The sequence below is a fragment of the Quercus lobata genome, chromosome 6, assembly GCF_001633185.2.
Source record: "Quercus lobata isolate SW786 chromosome 6, ValleyOak3.0 Primary Assembly, whole genome shotgun sequence".
NCBI lineage: Eukaryota > Viridiplantae > Streptophyta > Magnoliopsida > Fagales > Fagaceae > Quercus > Quercus lobata.
The window spans coordinates 19,513,034-19,537,883 of NC_044909.1; the positions used below are offsets into that span (position 1 = coordinate 19,513,034).

General features: G+C 34.5%; 1 protein-coding gene and 1 long non-coding RNA gene across 2 annotated transcripts; both read left to right on the forward strand.

Moving 5' to 3' along the window:
- The first annotated feature begins 8,581 nt into the window (after positions 1–8,581).
- LOC115949945 (TMV resistance protein N-like) lies at positions 8,582–11,888 on the forward strand. The gene is made up of 5 exons (XM_031067205.1): positions 8,582–9,172; positions 9,340–9,588; positions 10,129–10,642; positions 10,757–10,938; positions 11,043–11,888. The coding sequence occupies exons 1-5, from the start codon at positions 8,582–8,584 to the stop codon at positions 11,886–11,888; spliced, it is 2,382 nt and encodes a 793-aa protein (XP_030923065.1).
- Positions 11,889–13,300: 1,412 nt separating this feature from the next.
- On the forward strand, positions 13,301–16,396 carry LOC115993587. Its single transcript, XR_004093030.1, has 3 exons — positions 13,301–13,456; positions 14,468–14,807; positions 15,937–16,396. It is a non-coding gene; the product is annotated as an uncharacterized LOC115993587 (long non-coding RNA).
- Positions 16,397–24,850: the final 8,454 nt, after the last annotated feature.

Consider the following 24,850-nt stretch of genomic DNA (forward strand, 5'->3'; position numbering starts at 1 on the left):
ACACTCTCTTCAGTCTATTGGCCAGAACCTTAGAGATTAGTTTATACAATACATTGCACAAACTTATTGGCCTGAATTCCGTGATTTTTTGAGGAGATTTCACTTTTGGGATGAGGCATAAATAAGTTTCATTCAGGCTGCACGGCATTTGGCCCGAATTAAGAGAAGAAAGAACACAGTTGACCACTTCTGGCCCAACAATCTCCCAGTAGTGTTTGTAGAAGATTGGAGGCATACCATCCGGCCCGGGGGCTTTGGTTGGGTGCATTTGCTTTAGCGCATACCAGACTTCCTCCGCTTTGAACTCCGCAATTAAATCTTCATTCATGTCTGAGGAGACCCAGGAAGTTATTGAGCTCAAGCTAGCCTCAAAACAGGTTGGCTGGTCTGACTTGTAAATGGCCCCAAAGTAATCCAAAATGGTTTTTTCAATTTCTTCTTTACCTTCCTGCCACACCCCACTCGAGTCTTGCAGTCCTGCAATCCAGTTCTTCCTCCTTCTTTGACTCGCGGAAGTATGGAAGAATGTTGTGTTTCTATCTCCCCATTTTAGCCAAAGAGCCCTAGACCTCTGACTCCACATCATTTCTTCTCTAACTTGAATTTCATTAATCTCATCTCTCACCCTCTTGATCTCCTCTGCCTTCCCATGTAAACTGTCCCACAACTCCAATTGTTGAAGTTTCTCCTTTTTTTGCTTCAATATCTTATTAACGTTCCCAAACTCCCTCTAATTCCACTTCTGAAGTTGTTCCTGGCATCTTTTGAGTCTACCCATTATGCTCCCCTCTGAATCCACTCTCTCCCGCTCCCAAGCCCCTTCTATAATATCTCTACACCTCTCATCCCTAGTCCACACCTCTTCGAAAAAGAAACGCCTTCTCCCCTGTTTTTTAGGCTGTCTGCCCGTGAGAGAGAGCATCAGCATGCAATGATCCGATATGGACATCGCAACGTGCCTCACTCTCGCTTCAGGGAATAATCTCAACCAATCCTCATTCGCAACCATTCTTTCCAGCCTAACGCTTAGTATATGCGCACCCCCCCCCCCCCCCCATTGCACCATGTGAATTTCTGCCCAAAGAAGCCTAAATCAACCAGCTCGCATCGATTCAGACAGTCCCTAAACTCCGCCATATGTTTAGCATCTCTATCCACCCCCCCTGTTTTCTCATTTGACTATGTAATTTCATTAAAATCACCAAACACTATCCATGGCATGTTATACTGATTTTTGAGAAATTCCAGCAATTGCCACGAAATAAAGCGTTTACCTGTATCGGGGTGCCCGTAGAAGCCCGTAGCTCTCCATGGAGTTGGTGCTGCACTTGAATGGACTTCCACATCAATGTGTGAATTTGAGCAGCTTCTAAGTCTGATATCCGAGCCTTCCTTCCACATCATAGCTAGTCCTCCGCTTTTTCCATCACTAGGAACCGTAATGCCTTGCGTGTAATCCACCTTATTTCTGATACCTTTCATTCTGCTTTCCCCTGTCTTCGTTTCTGATAAGAAGACCAGTAAAGGGTCTTTAGAACTCACCTCATCGGTGAGAGTTCGAACTGCCAAGGCCGACCCCATGCCTCGACAGTTCCAAGCTAGGATCGTTATGAGGCTCGGCGGTGCTGCCTTGCAGCCCCCGCCTCTCCGCCAACCATCAAATTTTCTTCCTCATAATTACGTCTATTTTGTATACCGTCCTGTCCTCCCTCCTTTCTGCGTTTTGTGTCAATCACGTTTGGGTCTATTTCACTTAAAGGAGTTTGGCTCTCTCTTTTCACATTTTTCAGCCCCTTATTCTCCCCTTTGGACTCTTTTTTAAGTTCCCGGGCCAGCCTTTTCCAATGCCTGCTATTTTGGCCCAATTTTTCCTCAGTCCATCCCTTATTTTCATCATAAACCATGGCCAAAAGGCCCAATTCGGTTTGCAAGCCCATGGGGCCGGTAGGCCCATTGCTTTCTTCAATATCTTTTTTGGCCTTACTCTCTCCCACTCCTTTTACCTGAACCTGAATCAGCTTTTCTTCCCTAACCACTTTTTTCTTTTGGTCAATGCTTTCATCCTAAATCATGCTCTCTGCCTCAGTTGTCTGGGGTTTATCTTTCAACAAGGTATCTACTCCTAAATCCGGCAACTTCAGCTCTTTCTTTTCAGCTATCACTTCACACATCCCATTTGTGTGTAAGCCCACTGACCCCGTCGCATCATCCCCAGAAGCTACTTTCTGCTGTGTCAGCGAAAAAGCCTCCATGCTTGGCTGTCTCGATCTGTGGGCCCCTCCTAACCCCACTGGGAGGTCTTTTGCAGTGGTGTTCGCCGTCGTCTTCTCCGTTTCAGCTCTGGTACCCCACTGATTCAACGGACGTTCCTCCATACCTGGTTGCTTCAGACCTTGAACCCCGCCCATCTCCACTGGAGGTTCGGTAGCACTGGAGATCATTGTCCCCTTTTCCGATTCAGTTCCAGCTCCCCACCGCTCGGCGCCAAAACCCATTCCTCTCCCCATGCTCGATCTGTTTTGGTCTTGCGCATATCTTCTAAAGATCTCGCCTCTCATCCATGCGTCATACTGTAGCACTTCCTCCTCTGTGCTTTTGTATTTTTCACCGGTTTCTAGGCATTCTTTCAACGCGTGGTTCAGCAGTCCACACCGGTAACAGAAGTTGGGCAACCTCTCATACTTAAAGTTGACCCATCTGCTATCCCCTCCTTCCACCGTGATCTTTTTACCTCGGACTAATTTCTTCGTCACATCAAGATGCACCCTCACCCTCAAACACGTCCCCCACTGGACCCCAGACTCCTGCACATCTATCTCCAGCACCTCGCCCATCTTGGCTCCGATTGCTAGTCCTATCTCCTTCGTTCTGCAGTTTAGGGGAAGATTGTAGATTTGGATCCAAAATGGTGCCCACCTGATATCCACCTCCTTTGGTGTAAGTTTCCCATCAAACTCTTGAATTAAAATCAGCTGCTTTTCATAACTCCATGGGCACATGTCTAAGACTTTTTTCTTGTCCCTGCCATCCCCAAATTCCACCAAGAAAATCTCCTCTTCAATCTCAGAAATTTGGACGCTTTTATTTGGTTTCCAGAGCATCCTCATGTTTTTTCTCAATGCCTCAATGCTTATACTTTTATGAGTTAGAATCTTCATTAAAACACAGTTCTTCCCTATCTCTCTTGCCGACCTGGTACAGTTGTTATCAATCTCGATTCCCGCATCCTCTTCCTCAGTAAAAGATAGTTTGCTCCACAATTTTTCGAGCTCCTCTACCATTCTAACCCCTATCTCAGTCAAACCACTAGAATGAATACAACAAAAGTTCCTCTCAGGGGGAGAGGACCATCAACACCCTTACTCCGAGGGTACTCAACCTCTTGCAAGTAGCTGCAAGACTACACACTGCTTTACTTCTTTTCTTTATTTTGAGCAAAACCAAAGCTTTTCTTCTTATTCTTCACCCCTCTCTCTTTCTCCATATATAACCCCAAAGCAGCTCTAGAGGTTTATGGCTAATTGATATAAACACCTCTCTCTCTTTCTGTAGACCCAAAACCAATTCCAATCTCTCTATCCGTAACCCAAAAATTCTAATTCCTAAACCCATGAACTAGATCATTGCAATTTGCTTATCTTTGTAGGATTTTCTGTAAGTATTTTTGTGGTTAAATCATAGCAATTTGCTTATCTTCGTATGATTTTTCAATAAATATCTTATTGTTAGAGATGGTAAAATGGAGAGTTTATGAGAAAGCTGAGGGTATTTTAGAGATAAAAAGAAAAAGTTCCAAAAAGCTAAAATTCACGTTTGCAGTGAGCACATTTGTGAAATTTTACCAAGCACCCAAAGTCAGCTAAATTCACGTTTTGAGACTAAAAACGCGCTTTTTTTTTTTCTTTTTTCTTTTTTAATCCAAAATGTTGAACCAAATCTTGTTCGCTGCTCCTTCTCTTTCTTTTTCTTTCTTCTTCTTCACTTCTGCTTCGGCTCTTTGTTTGTTTGTTTGTTTATTTTGGCCTGGGAATAGACGAATTGCTTGGTGGTGTTTATAGAGAGAGCATGACTTGCCAAATACCAAGAAGCATGGTTTCAGTAAATTGAGCAAAACAAACAACGCCTTTGCAAGGTTGACTTGTTTCCAGATATCTCTTCTTCCATTTAAAAAAAAAAAATGATATATATATATATATATATATCAGATCTGTGGTGAAATTATAAAATTTGGGGAAATTTTGAAATCTGTGGGTAAATGGGTCTATTCCTCCTTCTTGCCGCTGTGGGAAAATCTGAAATCTGAGATAAAAAAAAGTGAAAACCATTAAAAAAAGTGTACATTTTTTTTTTTTTTAAATTGAGCTCTGCGTGGTAGAGGAATATCTACTCTATTTAATTTTATTCTTAAAAAAAAAAAAAATTGATAACTTGTTTTTTCCTATGCTTGCTCACATTCCCATTTGAATGAAGTACTCACCCTCTTCCTAACTCGTCCTTCACTTACCTCAGTTATATCGGCAAAACCTTTAACAGCTTTCTTTCTCCCCTTTTCAGGTCTTGTCATCCGTTTGCTCATAAACCCGATGGCCTCATCTTCCTCTTTCACACACCCACCCAAGGACTATGATGTTTTCTTGAGTTTCAGAGGTGAAAATACGCGTCGTGGCTTTATAAGCCATTTATATGAGGCTTTGTGTTGACAAGGTATTCACATCTTTATCGATGATGATCTCCCTAGGGGAGAAAAAATTTCTGTAGAGATTTTCAAAACTATTGAGAACTTAACCACATTAATAATTGTATTTTCTGAAAACTATGCATCCTCCAGTTGGTGTTTGGATGAACTTGTTAAGATTACTGAGTGTAGCAAAAACAACCAGTTGGTTCTACCAGTTTTCTATCAAGTGGATCCATCTGAAGTTTGTAAGCAAGAAGGAAATTTTGGGAAAGCACTGACTAAGCTTGAAAAAAAAAGTTAACAACAACACGAAGGTCCGAAGGTGGAGGGATGCTTTACAAGAAGCAGCCAATCTTTCTGGTTGGTACGAAAAGAACAGGTATTTATACAGTGAGAGTTAGTGACTACTCTTGTTAGTTGCTTTTTAAGAGTTTTAATGGTTTTGTGATGGCCATTAATTTTTATTATTCAATAACAATTTTAACTCATTGTTTGTCATTTTTCTTTCTTTAAATCAATCAATCAATATATCTATATATGTATCTAAAAGTTCAAGTGAAGGATTTATTATTGTTATATTTTTGTAGAGCCACATTAGCAACTATGACATCATCTTGTTTCAATCTTTTTATATATATATATATATATATATATATATATACACACACACACAATAAACTTTAATACTCAATCATTGATTCACATCATCCACATAGTTTCTATATTTTCTTTTTTTCTTTTTTTAATTTTCTTTCTCCTTATTATCAAAAAAAAAAAAACCTCTTCTCCTCGTTAGTCTACTGTCTATACTTATTATTTTACTTCCTCCAACATTTTCCCTCCCTTTTTGCCTTTTTATTTCACCACTACTCTCTACTTTACCATTACACTTCCTCCATTATTTTCTCTTTTTTATATTTTGACAATTCTTCTCCTCATTTTATTTTGTTTAAATTTGATATTATTTCTTTCATTCAATCTATATTTTTCCCACACAAAAACTGAGTACTCTCTCTCTCTCTTGGTGAATTTTTGTTATTTTTTATAAGCTCTCATTAAGGTTGATTTTTTAATGTGTTTTGGTATTGTGTTGTTTTAATTTGCCATCGCAACGTCTTCTCTCTTCCTTTTATAGATTTAGTTGAATTTTGGTTTTAGTTAATACTTCGATTTTTTCAAAAATAGGAATTTGAGTTTATATTAAAACACAATTTGCACGATTATGAATTTCAATATGCTTAGCAATTGTTAAATTATTATAAAGTATATCTTTTATTCCTTGTGTTTCATTTTAATTTTGATTATCATGATAATCTCCTTTAGGAGATGAGAAATTTGAATAAAAGAGGGGTATTAGGTAGCATTGAAAGCTTTTTGGTTATCGAAATCTAATAAATTTGAAACTTATATAAAGTTTAGTGGTATATTAGACAAATATAACACACTACAATAGAAGTTAGAAGAATATGGTTCATTTTAAAAAAATATTAATCAAACACACAAAAAATAATAAAATGATATATTTGTGGAGATGAAAAGATTAAAAAAAATACTTGTAGATATATATATATATATATATATATTTAAAAAATACTTGAAGTAACTGTTGCTTTTTATATATTACATCTTATTACATAATATTTATATATTCCAACGCATTGTGTGAGTTTGCGGCTAGTCAATCAATATATATATATATATATATAAGCAAAGACCTAATGAGGTAGAGCATGAGGTCTTGCCATATGACGCTTTAATCTTGCATTTAACCTCTTTAACCTCTTCTCAATAATTTTTTTTTTTTTTTACTATTATCCAATATGTTAAATTCTTTTTACCATTATCTAAAAGATTGGTTGCTTTTGAAAATTAAACCGAATTAGATAAAACCTTATGAAAAGCTCAAGCCCATTTACTCCCTCACATATTATGATCCAAGCATAATCCTTTCCCATGTGTAGATGAAAGCCAAGACCCTAACCCAATTACAAACTCTCTTTCTTCTCTCCCACGTATAGAATCTGTAGATGAAACTTAAAAGCCAAGACTCTGACTCACTTAGAAGCTCTCTTCCTCTGTACAAGCTTTCATTCAGACTACATACACTTTTCAGCTTCCTTGCAAACATTACATTTCGGATTCAGTGATCTTATCTAGTCAAACCAATATTCCTACTCATTTTTTATGTTTTAATTCAGATCCCTTGTGTAAACTAATGAAGATGTGCGGTCAATAAAGACATACAATTACTCTAAATATGTTTTTTTTTTTTAATAAAGGAAATGTATAGTCTAACCTCAATAGTCCCACCACTCTATTTTCTCTTCCTCTTCCAAAACTTCTCTCTCTCTCTCTCTCTCTCTCTCTCTCTCTCTCTCTCTCTCTCTCTCTCTCTCTCTCTCTCTCATATTTTGAGTAGTATATTAGTATTCCCCAAATTGAAGATAATATTCAATTTTACCAATGGGCTACACATTGAAAGGATTGTATTTTAAGATAATGAGTGCTTTTCTTGTTGTGTCACAGAAAATGTCAAATGATATGCGGTTTGGCATAGTCACCAATAGTCATATTGCGTTAAACTATATTCTTATTAAATTTTGAATTTTCTATGACGCTATGCTACTATGTATTAAGACTAATTTGTTGATATGACTTTTGATATGCTCCTACAACTGATTTAGAAATTCACAGCAAGTTGGACCAAATTTTGTGATGCCTTCGAATTGCAAGTGTTAGTTTTTACTTTTTTTTTTTTTTTTACACAAATGCATGAGAGTGGTAGGTTCATCATAAGTGTAAAGATGATCATAAGTTTAGATATTGACAAACAATTGAGATACTGTGGTCATAGATTCTGATAGCATTTGTCCCTTTTAAAAATCTAAACAATTTATAAGATTCTAGCCACAAAAATTTGGCATATAATCTATGATGCAAAAATAATTTTGGTATCCCATATGGTAGAAACTAGAGAGGATTACAAAAACTTTTAGTACGATGCACACCAATTTTTTTTTTTTAAGTCTTCTTGTTGTATTTACATGGTTTAGTTTAAAGTGGAATTTCATTGGCAAAATCAATGATATGTTCACTCAATCAAATTCATGAGCAACAAGGGTATGCTATATGTAATCTTTTTACTGTAAAATGTACTACTTTTTTTATTGTTAGTTCCTAATTTATATTTCTTCTATATATATATATATATATATATTTACTTATTGTGGCTAACAATATATACTTATTTACTTATTACAGCAAATATATGTTTATTTAGATGTTCATTTCTATGAATCCTCTTCAACATTTTCCTACTTACTCAATTCCTTTTAATGTAAATAGTGAAGATCAAAATCCTATAGAAACCAAGTTTATTATTTCAGTTTGAGACTAACATACTTATAGGCAAAGTTTTCCCATGTATTGCACGGATTTTTGACAAGTTTTACTCAATTATGAAAGTATTCCTTTCTTGTCAAATCTTCTACCAAGCTACTTATCTGCATGTTAAATGTTAATGATGGAAATAAAACAACTTAATATTAGATTTTCTTACCATTATTAATTAGGAATTTCACCCACATATTATTTACAAAAATTTAAAAGAAAGACTTATTGCATTTTTTCAAAGTAGTGGGATCCCAACAAGATCATGTCTTCATCCAAACGGACTTTTCAAGCAATGTCGTGCCAAAAAAAAAAAAACATCTTGAATTTAGTTTATGCTTTTATTTACTCCTGTTATTTATATTTTAACTCGTTACATGTGTTAAATGTTATGTGAATGGCAGCCACACTGACTTTGAATTTATCCAACAAATTGTTGAAGAGATATCAAATTCCAAATTATACCGGAATCCGTTACATGTTGCTACATACCCGGTTGGAGTAAATTCTCGCATGGAGGCCTTAGAAAAACTTTTAGATATTGAATCAAATGATGTTCGCATGGTAGGGATCAGTGGCATTGGTGGAATATGCAAAACTACAATTGCAAAAGCTATTTATAATAGCATTTTGTATGAATTTGAAGCAAAAAGTTTTCTAGAGAATGTTAGAGAGAGGTCAAAGACACATACAGGCATAATCCATTTACAAGAGGAACTTCTTTCTAATGTCTCACAAAATAAGATTTTGAAGGTGAATAATGTGTCTAGAGGAACCAAAATGATAAATGAAATTCTTTCCTTAAAGAGGTTTCTTATTATTCTTGATGATGTGGATAACACGTACCAGATAGAAACATTGCTCAGACAATGTGATTGCTTTGCTTCTGGAAGTAGAATCATTATGAAAAGAAGATATAAAAGCTTGCTAGTTAAGCGAAATGGTCTTTCAACCTATGACTATGGGGTTAAGGAATTAAATGAATATGAAGCTATTGAACTCTTTCGTAATCATGCCTTCCTAGATAACAAGCTCTATGAAGATTATTTGGAACTTGAGAAAAAAGCTATATATTATGCCAAAGGCCTTCCACTAGCTCTAAAAGTAATGGCGCTAATTTGTGTGGAAAAACTATAAATGAATGGAAAGATGCTTTAGATTATTATGAAAAAAATCCTCATGAAGAAATTCAAAAAATACTGAAAAGAAGTTATGAAGGATTAAGCGAAAATGAATAGGATATTTTCTTTGATATTGCATGTTTCTTCAAGGGATATGACATGAATTATGATATGATCAGGGATGTATTGAAAGCTTGTGGTTTGAACCCAGAATATGGTATTCAAAAACTTATTGAAAAGTGTCTTGTGACTATTGGTAAAGATAAATATTTGTTGATGCATGATCTACTACAACAAATGTGTATGAACATTGTTCGACAAGAAGCACCACTAGAGCCCGGAGAACGTAGCAGACTATGGTGTTTTGAGGAAGTTCTTGATGTAGTAACTGAAAATATGGTATGCATGTTGTTTTGATTCACTTTCTCCTTTTACTTTTTCCTTTCTTCTATTTATTCTCAATATGGTTTTTGTTTAAAATTTGATAATTGTTATAGTTTTTGGCGATTCACATACCCTTTTGTTCAACTAGGGTTTAGATAAAATTCAAAGCATAATATTGTGGTCGCCTAAACTGGAACCAGAAGAGGTGCAATTAAAGACACAATTTTGTAAGATGAAAAATCTTAAATTGCTTATGATTCGTAATGTACATTGTTGCAATGGACCCCTTGAATGTCTTCCCAATGGATTAAACTTGCTTGATTGGCGTGAATATCCTTTTTCTTCGTGGCCTTCTGATTTTTTTCCCTAAAAAACTGGTTGTGCTCAACATGCCTTTTAACCGATTAGAGGAACCACTCAAGCAGGTATGATCATTAGCATTTATAAATTATTATTATTTTTTAAAGTTTTTATTATTTATTTATATATATATATATATATATACTTCTTTAAAGAGTAAACATTGTTCTAACTTTCAATTTTTTTTTTCTGCAGATTTGTGCATCCCTAACATATGTGGACTTCAGTGAGTGCAAATTGATTAGAAAAATACCTGACTTATCAATGACCCCAAACATAACGAAATTGAATCTTAGATGGTGTCGAAATTTAGTTGAGATTGATGACTCCATGGGGCATCTTGATAAGCTTAAAGTGTTGGACCTTGGTGGTTGCCATAAACTTGAAACTCTTCCAAGCTGTCTCACAATGAAATCTCTTACATCTTTTAATCTTGAACTCTGCAATAGGCTTAAGAAGTTCCCTAATATCTTGCACGAAATGAAAGATTTAAAATCTTTACATCTGGGGAACTGTACCAATGAGTTGCCTCCGTCATTTGGGAATTTGATTGGGCTTAAGGACTTAATTTTAACAATGAGTTTCAGAGGACAGGCACATCTTCCATGTAGCATCTATAATTTACATATAGAGAGGCTTGAACATTCTGGCGATTTCATATTTCCAAAGGATGTGGAGATTGATAGACAGCCATTGTGCAATTCTCTTGGTTGCTTTTCCAAATATGTTTTTCCAAGCTTGAAACAACTATGCATTAATTTTTTTGAAATTCGCTCAGAAATAGATTTTATTTTGAATTATTGTTGCTCCCTCACACTCGAAGAGTTATACATCTTCCGGAGCAAAATTGTTACCCTCCCAGAAAGCATGAGCAAATGTGAGAGATTACATACACTTCTTATTCGATATTGCAATGAGTTTCGGGAAGTTCTAAGGCTTCCCAAAAATATAAGACATGTAGAGGTAGTAAATTGCCACTCTCTGGATTCACAATCATTCTTTCAGGTATATCTCTCTTTTAAAGTTATTAAGAAACTATTTGTGTTACCTTCACAAATACTAAATGATTTGCTAATATGTAATTTATTGAATTTGCTAACTGCATGCAGTTTCGAGAAATCATAGGGCTTTCACCAAATCTACCACCATGCTTAGGTGTTACAAGCCACATGTTAATGGGTCCACACTCATCTACTACAAGATCCCTTGCGAGTGAAACCCCCCTTAGTGAATATAAATTTGTGGTAACAGTAGATGAGAATGAGATTCCAAACTGGTTCAACCATCAAAGGAATGGAAATTTAATATCATTCTCAATTGGTCCTAAATTTCCAACCATTGCTCTCTGTGTTGCTTTGGAAATACGGGATTCTACTTGTTATTGTAATTATCATGTCATCATTTCCATCAATGGTAGCGTACAAACATTTGAAAACATAGTCATTGAAGAAGATAGGAGGACCGAGCATCTGTGTTTTTCCTGTAGACCTCAGAGCTCATTGCAGGATCTATTTGGGGACTTGAATCTAGGTGATCGGAATCATGTTGAGCTCTTCTGTGAAGCTTTCACTCTTGATTGTTCTTCATCTGGAGAAATTAGTCCTATCATTAAAAGGATAGGAGTTTATGTAGAATGCATTTGTCCTCCTAAAAATCTCAGTATCTTTCATGACATTAATAGGCACCTTTCTTTGCAATCAGGTTTGGTATTTCCAATAGATGCAAAAAATGGATCAAACTCAGGTTTGGCATTTGACTCATCAAATGTTGATGGACTTGATTTGGGTTCATCTTTAGTGACCCATGTGGAATGCATATGTCCTCTTTCGTCCATGGACTTGATGCAAGGTGATGACGACACAGAGTTCACACCTTTACTATCTCCTTTCTCCACTTCTATTGGTTCACGTACAAATCGTGGACTCAGACGCAGGAGACCCTTCCAATGGATATAGCAAATGGGCTTGACTTAAGTTTAGGTATTGACTCAGCAGATGGTAATGGGCTTCATTTGGATTCTTCTTCAATAGGGAGTGGATCTTTGAGTTGAAATTTTCGGATTATATAAAGTCCACGTACTCAGTGGGACCATCTTCAGTGCATTGAAGCAATGATGGCTGTGATTTGGTTTGTCATCAATTGCCTATCTCTTTGAACGCATCGCATATAATGGCTCAGCTGTAACACAATGTCAACCTCCTCGTCTCTCACGAAACTTGGCATCTCTCTTTGCCAACTGATTCAGGGCTTCAATTAGATGTGACAAATGGGTCGTACTTGGGTTTGGGATCTGACTCAATTGTTGGAGATAAATTTGATTTAGCTTCCTCCTTAATGGCCTATCCCTTTGTAAACTATGATTTTGACTTCAATCCACGTCCAAAGTCGAAGAAAATGAGAACCTCTTGATCAAATTCCTAGAAAACTGGGCAAGGTACTGTTATTAAATTGAAACTGTTTCCTTTGCATAGTTTTTGTTTAATTTTTGTTGCCTTGTTGAATGATGAAGTATGTCACCCTATTTAGTTTTATTGTTTGATTTGCATCTTTGGGTATCTTTATCACTTATCACTTTGTTTTACTAAATTAACACCCTCATTCATAAAGGGGTACAAACCCAATTTGAAAGGATATGGTAGTGCAAAGAAAAGAATAGGATTAATGAAAGGAATTTAGTAATTTGATTAATAATTATCATTGTATGGCTTATAGCGTTAGTGAGTTGCCACTTCTAGAAGTTGGCCTCTAATTGGGTATTTAAATAAATATGTAATTGTGGGTTTCAGTTAACTTAACTAGTAAAATATCTAATGGTTAAATAAGAGATCTGGGGTTCAATCACAACCTACACTAAAAACCAATTAGTGTCTTTTGATCTGATGATAAAGAGGTAGCTATGCTTCTACCAAGTGAGAAACCTTATTTATAGGTCCTTTTTTTTACTAGTTGGACCTTTTTTTTTAATTCATTTTCTGCTTATGATGTTGCCTTAAGAATCATGGCTACCCTTCTTTTTGTTCAAACTTTGTAGACTTCAAACTAACAATTTTGTTTTTAGTATACTTTTTTGTTTTCTCGGCTTTTTTTTTTCTTAGTTGGACATGTTTTTAGTATGCATAAAAATTGTTCTTAAAGCTTCCTGCATTAAGTTAAGATCATCTGCTTCTAGTCGAATTTGAAAATAAATCTAGTTCTTTCACAAATAGCAACGTGGATTGCTCTTTTTATTTTTTTACGAGACTGGATTCCTCTTCTTTCTCATTCAATATCAGGTTGTACAACATTTTAATTAAAGGAGGAGATTTTTGTATGTGACTGACCTTTGATTATCAATAGCCAGATTGAGTAACATCTGTGTTTGGGTCAAGTTATTTCTGGGTTTGTGTACTTATTCTTGTCATGTTGTTTTTGCAGCATCCAGAAAGTGTCAGATTTTGATTCAGTTAAGGCAAGGCTTATTAGCACGACTTACCACGAAAAGAAAAAGAGATGAGATTATTAGTAAATCAGAGGATCAATAGAGGTATGTTCTTTTGTCATTCAGGTGTAACTAAGAATGAAAGGACAATTGTTGGTACAATGCTTTATTTGTTACTTTTGAAACTGTTTTCCTTTGCATCATCTTTGTTCAATTTCTTTTGAATTGTTGAATGCCAAAGTATGTCTTCCTTTTTAGTGGTCTTGTTTGATTTGCATCTTTGTCACTTCTCACTCTCTCATTAAACTAACACGCTCATCATTAAAGGGGAACTAAGCCAATTTGAAAGGATATTGTAATGCAAACAAAAGAGCAGAATTAATGAAAGAAATTAGTAATTTGATCTGTTGCTGAGTTGCATTCCTTTTAATGGCAAAGAAGTTTCAAAAATTCTTTCAGCAAAAAGCCTAAACTTGTGCAACGTAATGGACAAGTAAATCCAAAATGAAAATAATATTTTATATTGATGAAGATCAACATTTCTTGGTCATACTCAAGAGATTAACTGTACTGAATTTGAATCATTGGCTTAATTAGTTGAGCATATTTTCTTATGAGATTTGAATGGGTAGAGTGGTAGTTGCCAACTGAGGCCTGCGGGATTTGGCAGAAGTAAGCATTTAACTAGGAGTAGCTTAAAATCTTATGAAGGAAACAATAAGCGGTTAAGTGGTTATTGGCATGTCCTCTTCTAAGATACAATAAGCATAATATTTAAAAAGTTAAAATATATTTTGAATATTTTATGTATATGGATTTATGGGTAGAAGGATGGATATGTGAGATAGTTAATGGATTATTTAAGTTAGGAAACTAACTTTTCTTACCTTTGAAAGTTTGGAAAAAAATTCTTTTGTAAATTATCCTTTTTCTTTATTTTTTTTCTTTAAATTATTTTTGGAAATAAGAACACAATGGTAGCCAGTGATATGGGTCTATTGAGAAGAATGGCAAAGTGGAACTTGTGATAAATGAATGTTGATTTGGATTGCATTCTGGATGCTCTCTTTTTGTTTTTAATTTTTGACTCTTGTCTAATTTCTTTGTTTTTAACAGATATGGTTACAGGCCAAGATGGACTTCAGCTTATGTCTCCACTCTCCACTGTGAAATCCTCAGTTCTTGTGAACAGAACCTTGCATCTTCAGCATTATAGGGTTTGTATAAAGGGGATTGTAGGAGCAACAGGAGGCATCTAGTTCAGTATCCAGGTGGGAAAGGGAATGGAGATTCACACTTCTCTATGAGCCTATCATCATCTTCTGGGGATGTACATCTGAGCTAAGCTACCTAAGTCGTCTGCTTCTTTGCTTTGAATTCCCAAATTAAAAAAGAAAATAGGTTCTAGTGACTTCGCTTTGGTGGGAGAATACTGGGAGGTGTTCAAGGCTATAAGGTAGGTTCTCTTCCCATGCCAAAATAAGTTTGTGGTTGCTGCTAGAAACTATGTTATAGGCAGTTTGGAATGTGCTGATTGAACAGATGTGGACATTATGAATGGCAGAAATTATATTTGACAAAAAGATGCTAGATTTCTCTTTTTAGAGTACTTTAGAGTTTGCCGACCCATTTTCCTTATTTCTTCAGTGTGCTGACTGCTGATCCATGTAGCAAATATGTAATGATAAACTGAAGTGCAGTTTCCATTTTTTTTCTGATTCATTTTATAGTTATATTTGTTCCTTTCTAAGAATAATATCAAATAGTTGGAAAATGGAATTAAAAAAAAAAAATCTCTAATAGTTTTCCTGTCTTTCCCTGACATTGGCTTGGAGAAGGATGTTCCTTTTCTCAGATCCACTTGTCATCCCTAGTTATTTTGAAGCTTTATCTATTGCTTTGTTCACATGTAGTTTTGATCATGTTAGTTAGTCAGTGATAAAAACTACTTTTACCAATTAGGCGTTGCAATGAATAGCCTTGTCCCAACAAGTCCATTCTCAGATGCTTTGTTAAATGAAATGTTATCCCCCCATAAATAAATTTCATCATTCCTGTTGGTGCATAAAAGAAGTCCATTCCTGTGCTGATGGTGAATGTCCGAGCATAAAACAGACATAAAAAATGGATCATTACCTCATTGAATTGTTACGATTCCAAGTTCTTAACGGGAATAAAGTTGGTGATGGATTCGTGGCCAAGGCTTTGATTGAAATGGTCAGACTGTTCAATGGGAAAGTTGGTCTCACCATCACAAAGATGCTCTGAGGCATAGATACAAACATTTGAGGAAGCAACGTAATGATACAAAGGTTCTTCTTGAACATAGTGGGTTGTCTTGAGGTCAGGAGAAATGGTAACCTCTGAGATTTTGTCTACGATTCTTATACCTAGGTGAATTGCCATTTATCCATTCTAGTTTCTTTAGACAATTATTCTCTATTTTGTTGCTTATTTACAAAATATCCAGGTGCATCCTAATTTTTTGTCATATAGAAATAGATAAATGCCAAGCTGTCTGAAATGATTTGTTATAGATGGTAAAGAGGTTACTAACAGAGAGAACATTTCTGTATGCAATGCAGATTTCAACAGTGAAGACCCAGATCTAATTATTGGTATGCTTGTTCAGCATTGAGTGCTTTCAAAATAATTCAGGAATGTATTGTCCACTTTATATTGTTGTATTTTCATGGAATTGTTTCTTAACCTACAATATCAGAGTCCTTTCAGTTGCATTATCTCAGTTTTTGTCACCCAAAATCTGATGTTGTAGAACCCTCAATTTTCAGTATAAATTAAGTTTATTTGTGTTTGATTTATGCAAATCCAACTTCTGATGGAGGGTATAACCAAGCGGGTCAAGATATTGGCTGTAATAGTCTTTGTGTGAGTTTCTTTTGTCAGATCTTCCACTCCGCCAAAAAAATAATAACTATTTGGACTGTAATCAATGAGCAATTTGGTGAAAGTTTTCAATGTGTTTAATTATGTGTGCTTGTTCAGATTGCATTGATTACAATGGCATTTTGTCAAGTAAGTCACTCTGGGCAGTAGACACTGAGCAATTACTAAAGTCACTCTATTTCTTGTCTAAGTAGTGTCGTGATTAGTTTTAACTTCACAATGACGCAATTGCTACATTAGGTTTTCCTGAAAGTGTCATGTAAATGTAGTGAAATCTCTCAATTTCTGGTAATGTTCAAGATTATTGACTTTTTTAAAGCTAATGAAATGAAAATAAGGGTACCATATTTTCTTTGGTACCTTATACATTTAGAAAAAAGTCTCTCATAATAATGAGAGTTACTTTGAAGTTGTAGGTGAAGAGGATGACCAATTATTTTCTTATATAGTCATTCTCATGGTCCATTATTTCTCTGGTTGCAGATTGTAAGTCTGCCAGAAGGGTTGGCTCTGTTTTTATCAGAGTGTGTGTAGACCTACTGTCTTTTTGTTATGTTAAATTACTGAATTCTCAAAAAAGAAAAAAAGAAGAAAAAAAAAAAAGAGCAATTGCAGCGAAGAAATAAACTGGTCCTGCTTGTAATGCACAAACTTTGAATTGGATGAAAAATTTAGATTCTTGGTGGCGAAGATGTACTAGATGATTAGTATTTAAGCTTAACTAGTCGCTAACCCGTGCGATGCACGGGAAATGTATTGAGTACAATATATAATTTAATCTTTGTTTATTTTACTACAACACCAAAATTGAATTTGTAAAATAAAATCATATAGCTAAAACATTTGTTAACAGCTATACGTTTCAGACATTTATTAAACTATATTATTATTATTATTATTATTATCAACTTAACAGTATTTTAATATATGATACCAACATGCTTCAAGAAAATGTCCAACACTGAAAACAATTTCGAAAACAAACTCAACTAAACAGTTTGATGAATAAATATATTACAATCTATAATATAAGCCAAGAAATAAACTTTGAAACCAATATGAACAAAATCCACGTCAAACAAAACCATTTCGATCATTAAGAATATGACTCACTAAAGTCATGAAAAACACAGGATTCATTACCAAAAAAAAAAAGCATCTTTAGTCTTTATAGATTTTGCCTAAGTACCCAGATACGATGACACATACTCACACAAAAAGAGACATAAACACGGACAATTAAAGAAAAAATAAGAAAAACAAAAGAGACGTAAACACGGACAATTAAAGAAAAAATATAGGAAAAAAAAGTTAGGAATAGAAATATAAGATAAAGATGGGTTACCCTCAAAAAGAATAATCCATGGATATTCATTGAAATCTTCTAGATAATTTCTGATAATAGAAAAAATAAAACCCAAAAGTTATGATGTTAAAACTTCCAAAAAGCCAAAAAAAAAATTTTAAAAAAAAATTAGAAGATTCAAAACTTCAAAAGTATTGAAATAAAACAATATATATATATACGCAATAGAGAAATACAATAGAAAGAAGGGAATCCATGATTATAGTTTTTCCACTTATGTATTGGACTCCTCTCCTTCTTCGGTCAATGCATCAAGGTTAGGGTTATTTGATTTGTTCAATAAAAATTTGAAGATTTAATTAAAAGATTCAGGCCCAGCAATTAAATAAACAAAACAACAATTGACAAACTTATAAGAAAAAGCAACAAATCTATAATTTTTATTGAACAAATCAAATAACCCTAACCTTGATGCATTGACCGAAGAAGGAGAGGAGTCCAATACATAAGTGGAATATGTGAATTGTGAAGCATGAGCCGCCCTCAAAAAAAATCTTGAAGAAAAATAAGTTTTAAGGAGAAAATTGTGTTGCGGCAAAAATAAGTTTTTGGGGCTTAGGTTTTCTACGCAAGCAATTCTTAAATAGGAGAGAGTAGAGGCGGTGGGAGAGTGTCCTTATTTGGCTAGAAGTCTAATTTGCATTGGAAAAGGAAAACAGTGATGAGGTGGAAAATTTAATTTAATTTAAATATTGTGCTGACGTGGAAAATTGTGGGAGTTTCAAAAGCTTCGGTTTTATATATATATATATAGATGAAAGAGTATAAATACATCAAGGATCACCTCAAATAGATTGGCATTGCTGGGATGAAATTTTCTGAAACTGACAGAAGATTATGATGTTTAGGGAACTTATATCGAGGTATCATTCTTTTTTATCAGTAATCTTGCTAAGACAAAAGGTTTTCCTATTTCATTTCCTCTGGTTATCACTGAAGAGTAGCCCACAGCATGGCATGCGTGCGCACACAAACTTTTTCTTCTTTCACTTGTATTTTTCCCTTAAAGAAATGATGTTAATACTATCTTCTTGAAGTAAACTGGGTGTTAGTGGGTACAGTGGCTGCATATCATAGTCATATTTATTGTTGAACATTTAAAAACGACATTTTGTTGGAGCACCAGATGCAATTGCATACAGACATAGGATCTTAGACTTGTGATTTGGGCTTGATTTCTGGTAATGAACATCAAAATGATAGGTCAATTTGTTTGGACATAAAATTGGAGATCAACAATGGTGTCCTTCAGATGGAGATTGATGATATTTGGGGATATGCAATATCTGAGGAAAAACAAAAATTTGCAACTTCATAATCCTCAACATGTTCTCAAAAAGTTCAGAGAACCATCAAGGAAGAGATACAAGTATTTGAGGAGAAGCCACGTGTAGTCAAAACTCAAAAGACTCAAAACATATGTGAGTATTGGGGTGGAGTTGGGAAGCCTATTAGTTGGTATAACCCATGACTCCATGAGGCAAAATGTTATTGACCTTACTTTCTAATGTAGTATCTAAAGAGTGAATTACTTAAGCACTCTGCCCTCGTAAAAAACATGACCCTAAGTTCTATGCAATTTGTCCTAATGCTCTCTAAGTTTCTTTTGAAGGTACTCAAGTGCTTTCGAAACAACTCAAGCATGGCAACCTCAAGAACGAAGATCGGAGAAGCCTATTAGGGTGTGTGCAACTGTTGAAAAAAAAAAAAAAAAAAAAAAAAAAAAAAAAAAAAAAAAAAACTCTATCTTTCCAAATAAAAACACTTCTTTTCAATGGGTTTGGGCTTATGCTAATGAACTTCAAACCAAGAATATAGAAGTTACCTATTCTCCCTTTTAACACATTATGTGACAATAATTGACTTTTAGAGCACCTTACAATTATTAATTGTGAAAACATCAAAAGATTAATTGCATGTCATTTCCTATCAAACTACTCATTCGAAGGTAAATTTGGATTTACATTAATATTAACTTTTTCTACTCAATCCCTTGCCCCTCAGGCGGGATTAGGCAAAAGAAAGAGCATGGAACAGTTTTGTTAATCTAGGGTTTCATTAAGTAATATAACATTGAGGGAATGCTTTAAGTAATAGTCTCTCCTTCATTCAATTTTACCATTTGGAATTATCATAATTCATGCTAAAGTGACAAAGAGGGTGTATATCATGCTAAATCATATATCAAAATGGGTGGGAGAAATTTTACCATTTTTATCCTGATACAAATCTTATGTGATATATAAAAATTGTGTCTATTTCAATCCAAACTCAAGTAGTACACGTGATAATAGTGAATTGGATGCTAGAATTACTAATTACTAGTAAGTCAGTACGTTTTTTGCTTTTAGATTTTTTTTTTTTTAAAGGTAACTTTAGCAAGTGTAGCGCTGCACAAAACAATGTTGATTGTATTCATTGTTATTAGATAATCCATGCTGGTGGAAGGTGGAAGGTGGTATTTCATGTGGAGCACACATGTTGTGAGCGAGTGGTTTCATGAAATTGTATCATGTAGGGTAGTGTGACTCTAATACCAACTAGTAAATTTCACAACAAAAATAGGCTAGTAGGCAAAATAAGAGAGAACCTATCAAAATAAACTTTTATTAATCACAACTTAAGAGAGAACCTACCAACTTTTATTAATTGAAGTCACCCAACGGATATATATCAAACGCCTACACCAGCTTTTACAATTATGGACTGAAACACATCCATTTTTCAAACGCGCATTTCTTCACAAATATAAAACGCAACTTTAAGCAAAAAGTTGCGTTTTATACTCACCAAACACTAAACTTGGGCTGGCTTTTTTAAAAAGCCAACTTTTGGGCTCAAAACACCCAAACAAACAGACACTTAGTAGTCACAACCTCTTTTTAAGGAGTCTTTATAGGAAGAAATTTTCTCCTACTCCTTTTAGAAAAAAAGAAATAATAATGTCTTACTGCTATTAGAGAAAGGAAAACAACTTAACTAGGAAAAGAAAAATAAAAAGACAATCCTAATACAACTAGGAAAAGGGAAAAACATAATCTAAAATAAAATCTCAATTCAATTAGGAAGAGGGAAATAATATAAATAATTAAAAACTATCTTCGGTTAAACCAATCAATCTGCATAATATAATCTTTAAATGGTCAAGGCTTTTCTTGAGATGGATGGAAGAATATATATAAATAGATGTCATTTTTTATAAGTCAAAACATAATCTGACTAATAAAATATAAAATAGACTTTGACATTTGCACTTCTCAACAAAATGTGGGTTTGAATACAAAATATTTTAAAAATATATATTTTTGTCCATTTTACAAAAGATATTAATGAGGACAAATGCTTATTGCAACAAATTAAAGGGGGCATTATTAACTTTGTTTAAAAATTTTATGCGGGGCACATTAACTTTTAAAATTACGCAGAAACATTATTATTGTTTTTTTTTTTTTAATAGAAGAAACGTTGTAATTGTCCTATACTAATGGGAAAGTAAAGTGAAGTCATGGCTGCCTTGTCTGCTATGGGACCGTTTGTTCAAGATAGTGAGGAAGCTGAGATAGTTGCTTGCCGAAAAGCTCTTGAATTCTCCATAGATGCAGGTTTCACGGATTTGGTAATTGAAGGGGACAATGTGAATGTTATGAGAGCCATTGCATCGAACTGTATGGACACTTCCAGACTAGGTACGGTAATTGAAGACATTCACTGGCTGGTGAGGGGCCTGAGATGGTGTTCAGTCAGCTGTGTAAAGCGCAGTGCAAATACTGCTGCCCATTGCTTAGCCCGCTTTGCTAGGAATGTCTCTGATGAATTGGTATGGATTGAGGACTGTCCTCAACCTGCCTGGGAAGCTGTGTATAATGACTCCTTGACGTTACTTGAATGAAAGGCTATTCACTCTTCAAAAAAAAAAAAAAAAAAAATGGGAAAGTAAAGTTTTTAAATAAAATAAAATAAAAATTGGGAAAGTGAAATTTACAAAATTAAAATAATAAAAAAAAAAATCAGAGAAAACGCAAAGAAAGTGTGGATATAAGGCCCAAAATTGTCGTAGTCCATTGCTCAATCAAAAAACAGAGAGAAAGAGCACTTAACAAAGGAAGGTCTGATGGGAAGCTATAATATAATATAATATATATATATATATATATATATATATATATATATCTGAAGAACTGAGTGATATGAGTTGGGGATGAGAGAGAAATTGAAGTAGATGAAATAAAATGAGAGTGAAAGTTTTGTCTCTGTTCTCTAAATCCTATACCAGAAATGAATGCCATTGCACAGTGAATAGTAATAACTGAATTATGAAACAGAATAACTTCCTAACTAACTCTACAAATATCCAATATAAGTGTGACACGTGTCAGACTTAACAAAACTATTCATAAACAAATAAATATTGGGCGATTGATGATATAAAAAATTGAAGATGTGCCATCTTCAGCTATGGAGTTTTGAAATATCTCATTATCAGAGAAGAAAGCGGAAATCTGCAACTTTGTCAACCTCAGCATGTATCCAAAAAAAATGTGTAGACATTTCCTCCTTACGCGTGTTTGAATGGAGTACTTGGCCAAAAAAAAAAAAAAAGTATTGTTTCCCACTACTTAGTTTTTGTTCCATTGATTTTTTGTTGTTGAATGCCAGAGTTTGTTTCCCTCTTTAATTGTATTGTTTGATTTGCATTTTTGGGTATCTTTGAAAGGATATGGTAATGCGAAGAAAAGGAAAGAATTAATGAAAGAAATTAGTAATATGATCAATAAATATAATCGCATGGGCTTATTACTTTGCAGGGTTAGAATAATTGGCTTTGGTAAGCTGTCACTCCCAGAAGTTGGCCTTCAATTAGGTATTCAAATAAACATGTACCATATGATTCTACCAAGTGAGAAATCTTATGCATTGATCGGTTTTTTTTTTTACTAGTTGGACATGTTTTTAATACATTTTCTGCTTAAGATGTTGCCTTAGAACTATGGCCCTTTCTTTTTATTCAAACGCTGTGGACTCTGAGCTAACAATTTTGTTTTTTGCAAACTGTCTTTTTATTTTTTTGCCTTCCTAGTAGGACTTGTTTTTAGTACATTTTCTGCTTAAGATGTTAGGTAGCCCTTTCTCTTATTCGAAGTTGAATACTCAAAAGTAACAAATTTTGCTCTTCTTTCTTATTCTAACCTTCTGCCCAATTTTTTCTTTATAGGCATTTATATGATCTTCTCACTCTTGATTTTTCATGTCTTTACAGGCTGAGGACTTGAAATAAGTTTTTTTTTTTTTTTTTTCTGAGGTTCAAGGCTTAGTGGAGGGGAGTTTTATTGGCTTGATCAAGTGAAAGAAGATAACAAATGAAGAAAAAAGACTTGAGTGTTTTGTGCAGTTTGTGACTCTTTTTCTTTCCATTCAATAGTTATGTCTGCACTTCTTAATAATTTTGGATAAATTCAAAGGTTTTCCATTTAGCCCTTGTATCAAGATCATGAATTATATACCATAAGATGATTTAAAATTTTAAATGTTCATATCGGCATTATATGTACAATTGTTTATGATGAAGTTCACTTGAGGGGCATCACATGATATTAGGTTCTCTCTCTCTCTTATTCACCTGTTTACGTATCAAGTATCCTATTTTATAAACCCAAAAAACAGAGATTTTTTATGAGAACATTAGTATATTTGTAAGCTCAAAAATATCAAGCAAAAAAGAAACAAATATACTGCTTTGTTTCTATTTGTTGGTGGTTCCAGCTTAAGTACAAGCATTGTTTTCAACAGATCAAGAAGGGGAGAAAAACATAAATAACGTTGGCAGTGCATTGGTGAACTGTTTTCCCAATGGCACAGGAACCTTTTGTGGTGCTTCGTGTTTGGGGTCTGAACCCCACTCCCCTCAACAATTACCTAGCAAAAAAGAAAAAGGAAATGCTTGGGGTATGTTCTTACATTACAGAAGTCAGGTGTGGTTAGAGGACACCCCTGCTGCAATAAAAGCACAGGTGAAACTTGATTTTGTTTCCATTTCTATGTTTAGGTAATTGATGTAACTCCCTGGATATTTTCCAAGATTTAATGGAAGTGTTATTTCCACTAAGAAAAAAGGGACAATATTGAACATATCTGAAACAGAAAGCATCAATCACATAATTTTGCAAACTATAGAGTTTCAGTTCTTTCCATGTTACAGTTTGCATACCCTATGTCGTTAATTACTTATTATACAATCACCCACGTTTCTAGTTGCACCAGAAATGTTCTTTGATCTTCTCCTGCATCATAGACATGTTTTTCAAGGTGAGTTTTCATGTCTCTTGATTTCTTATATTTTCGCCTGGTGCTTGTTTAAGACTTGATTCAATGGTTGGGGTAAGTGGTTTCAATAGTGGTTATATTGGAATTTCAGGATGGGTTTTGAGGATTTGGAAAGGCAGTATTTGGAGGATCCATTCAATTCTAGGTATCTCAACTGTTAGCATCTGTGCGAATTCTAATAAATTTTGGCTTAAGATTGTTAGTTATTTTTGTTGGAGGTTGGGCTTTTGGAATTTGTAGGCTCATAGATTTGTTAGACCTAGATTTTTCTATCCTGCTTACATATCCTTATTTTTTCGAGTAAGAGCACAATGGTAGCCAGTAATATGGAATTCTTTGGAAGAGTAACGTAATGGAACTTGAGATACATGCATGTTGTTTGGATTTGGAGACTGGATGTTCTCCCTTTTTTCTTCCTTTCCTTTCTATATGCGTAGGTGGTGTAGCACTTCATACATTTCTTTTTGTTTAAATAACAGATTTGTGTATGGATCAAGATGGACTTGAGCTTGTGTCTCAGCTGTGATGTTTTTTATTCCTGTCCACAGATTCCCAGCTTATTTCTACAACATTGACGAGGTTTAAGAAAGGGAGTTCCTATAACCCCTCGCCTGTGTTTTTTGGCAGTGAAGATGCTAAAAAGAGTGATTGCAAGAGCAGCCAGAGGTTTTCTAATTTGGTTTCAGGCAGTAAAGAGAATCAAGATTTCACACCTCCTAGTTTTCTGCTTCTTAGCTTTGAGATGTTTCTGAATTAAAATAATTTCGGTTTAAGTGAATTGGTTTGGCAGGAGATGATTTGGCTGGTGTTCTAGGTTGTAAGGTGAGTTCTCTTCTCATTCCAAATTTTCTTTGTGGTTGCAACTATGATCTTTGATTTCGCCAGTTCAGAATTTGATGATTGAA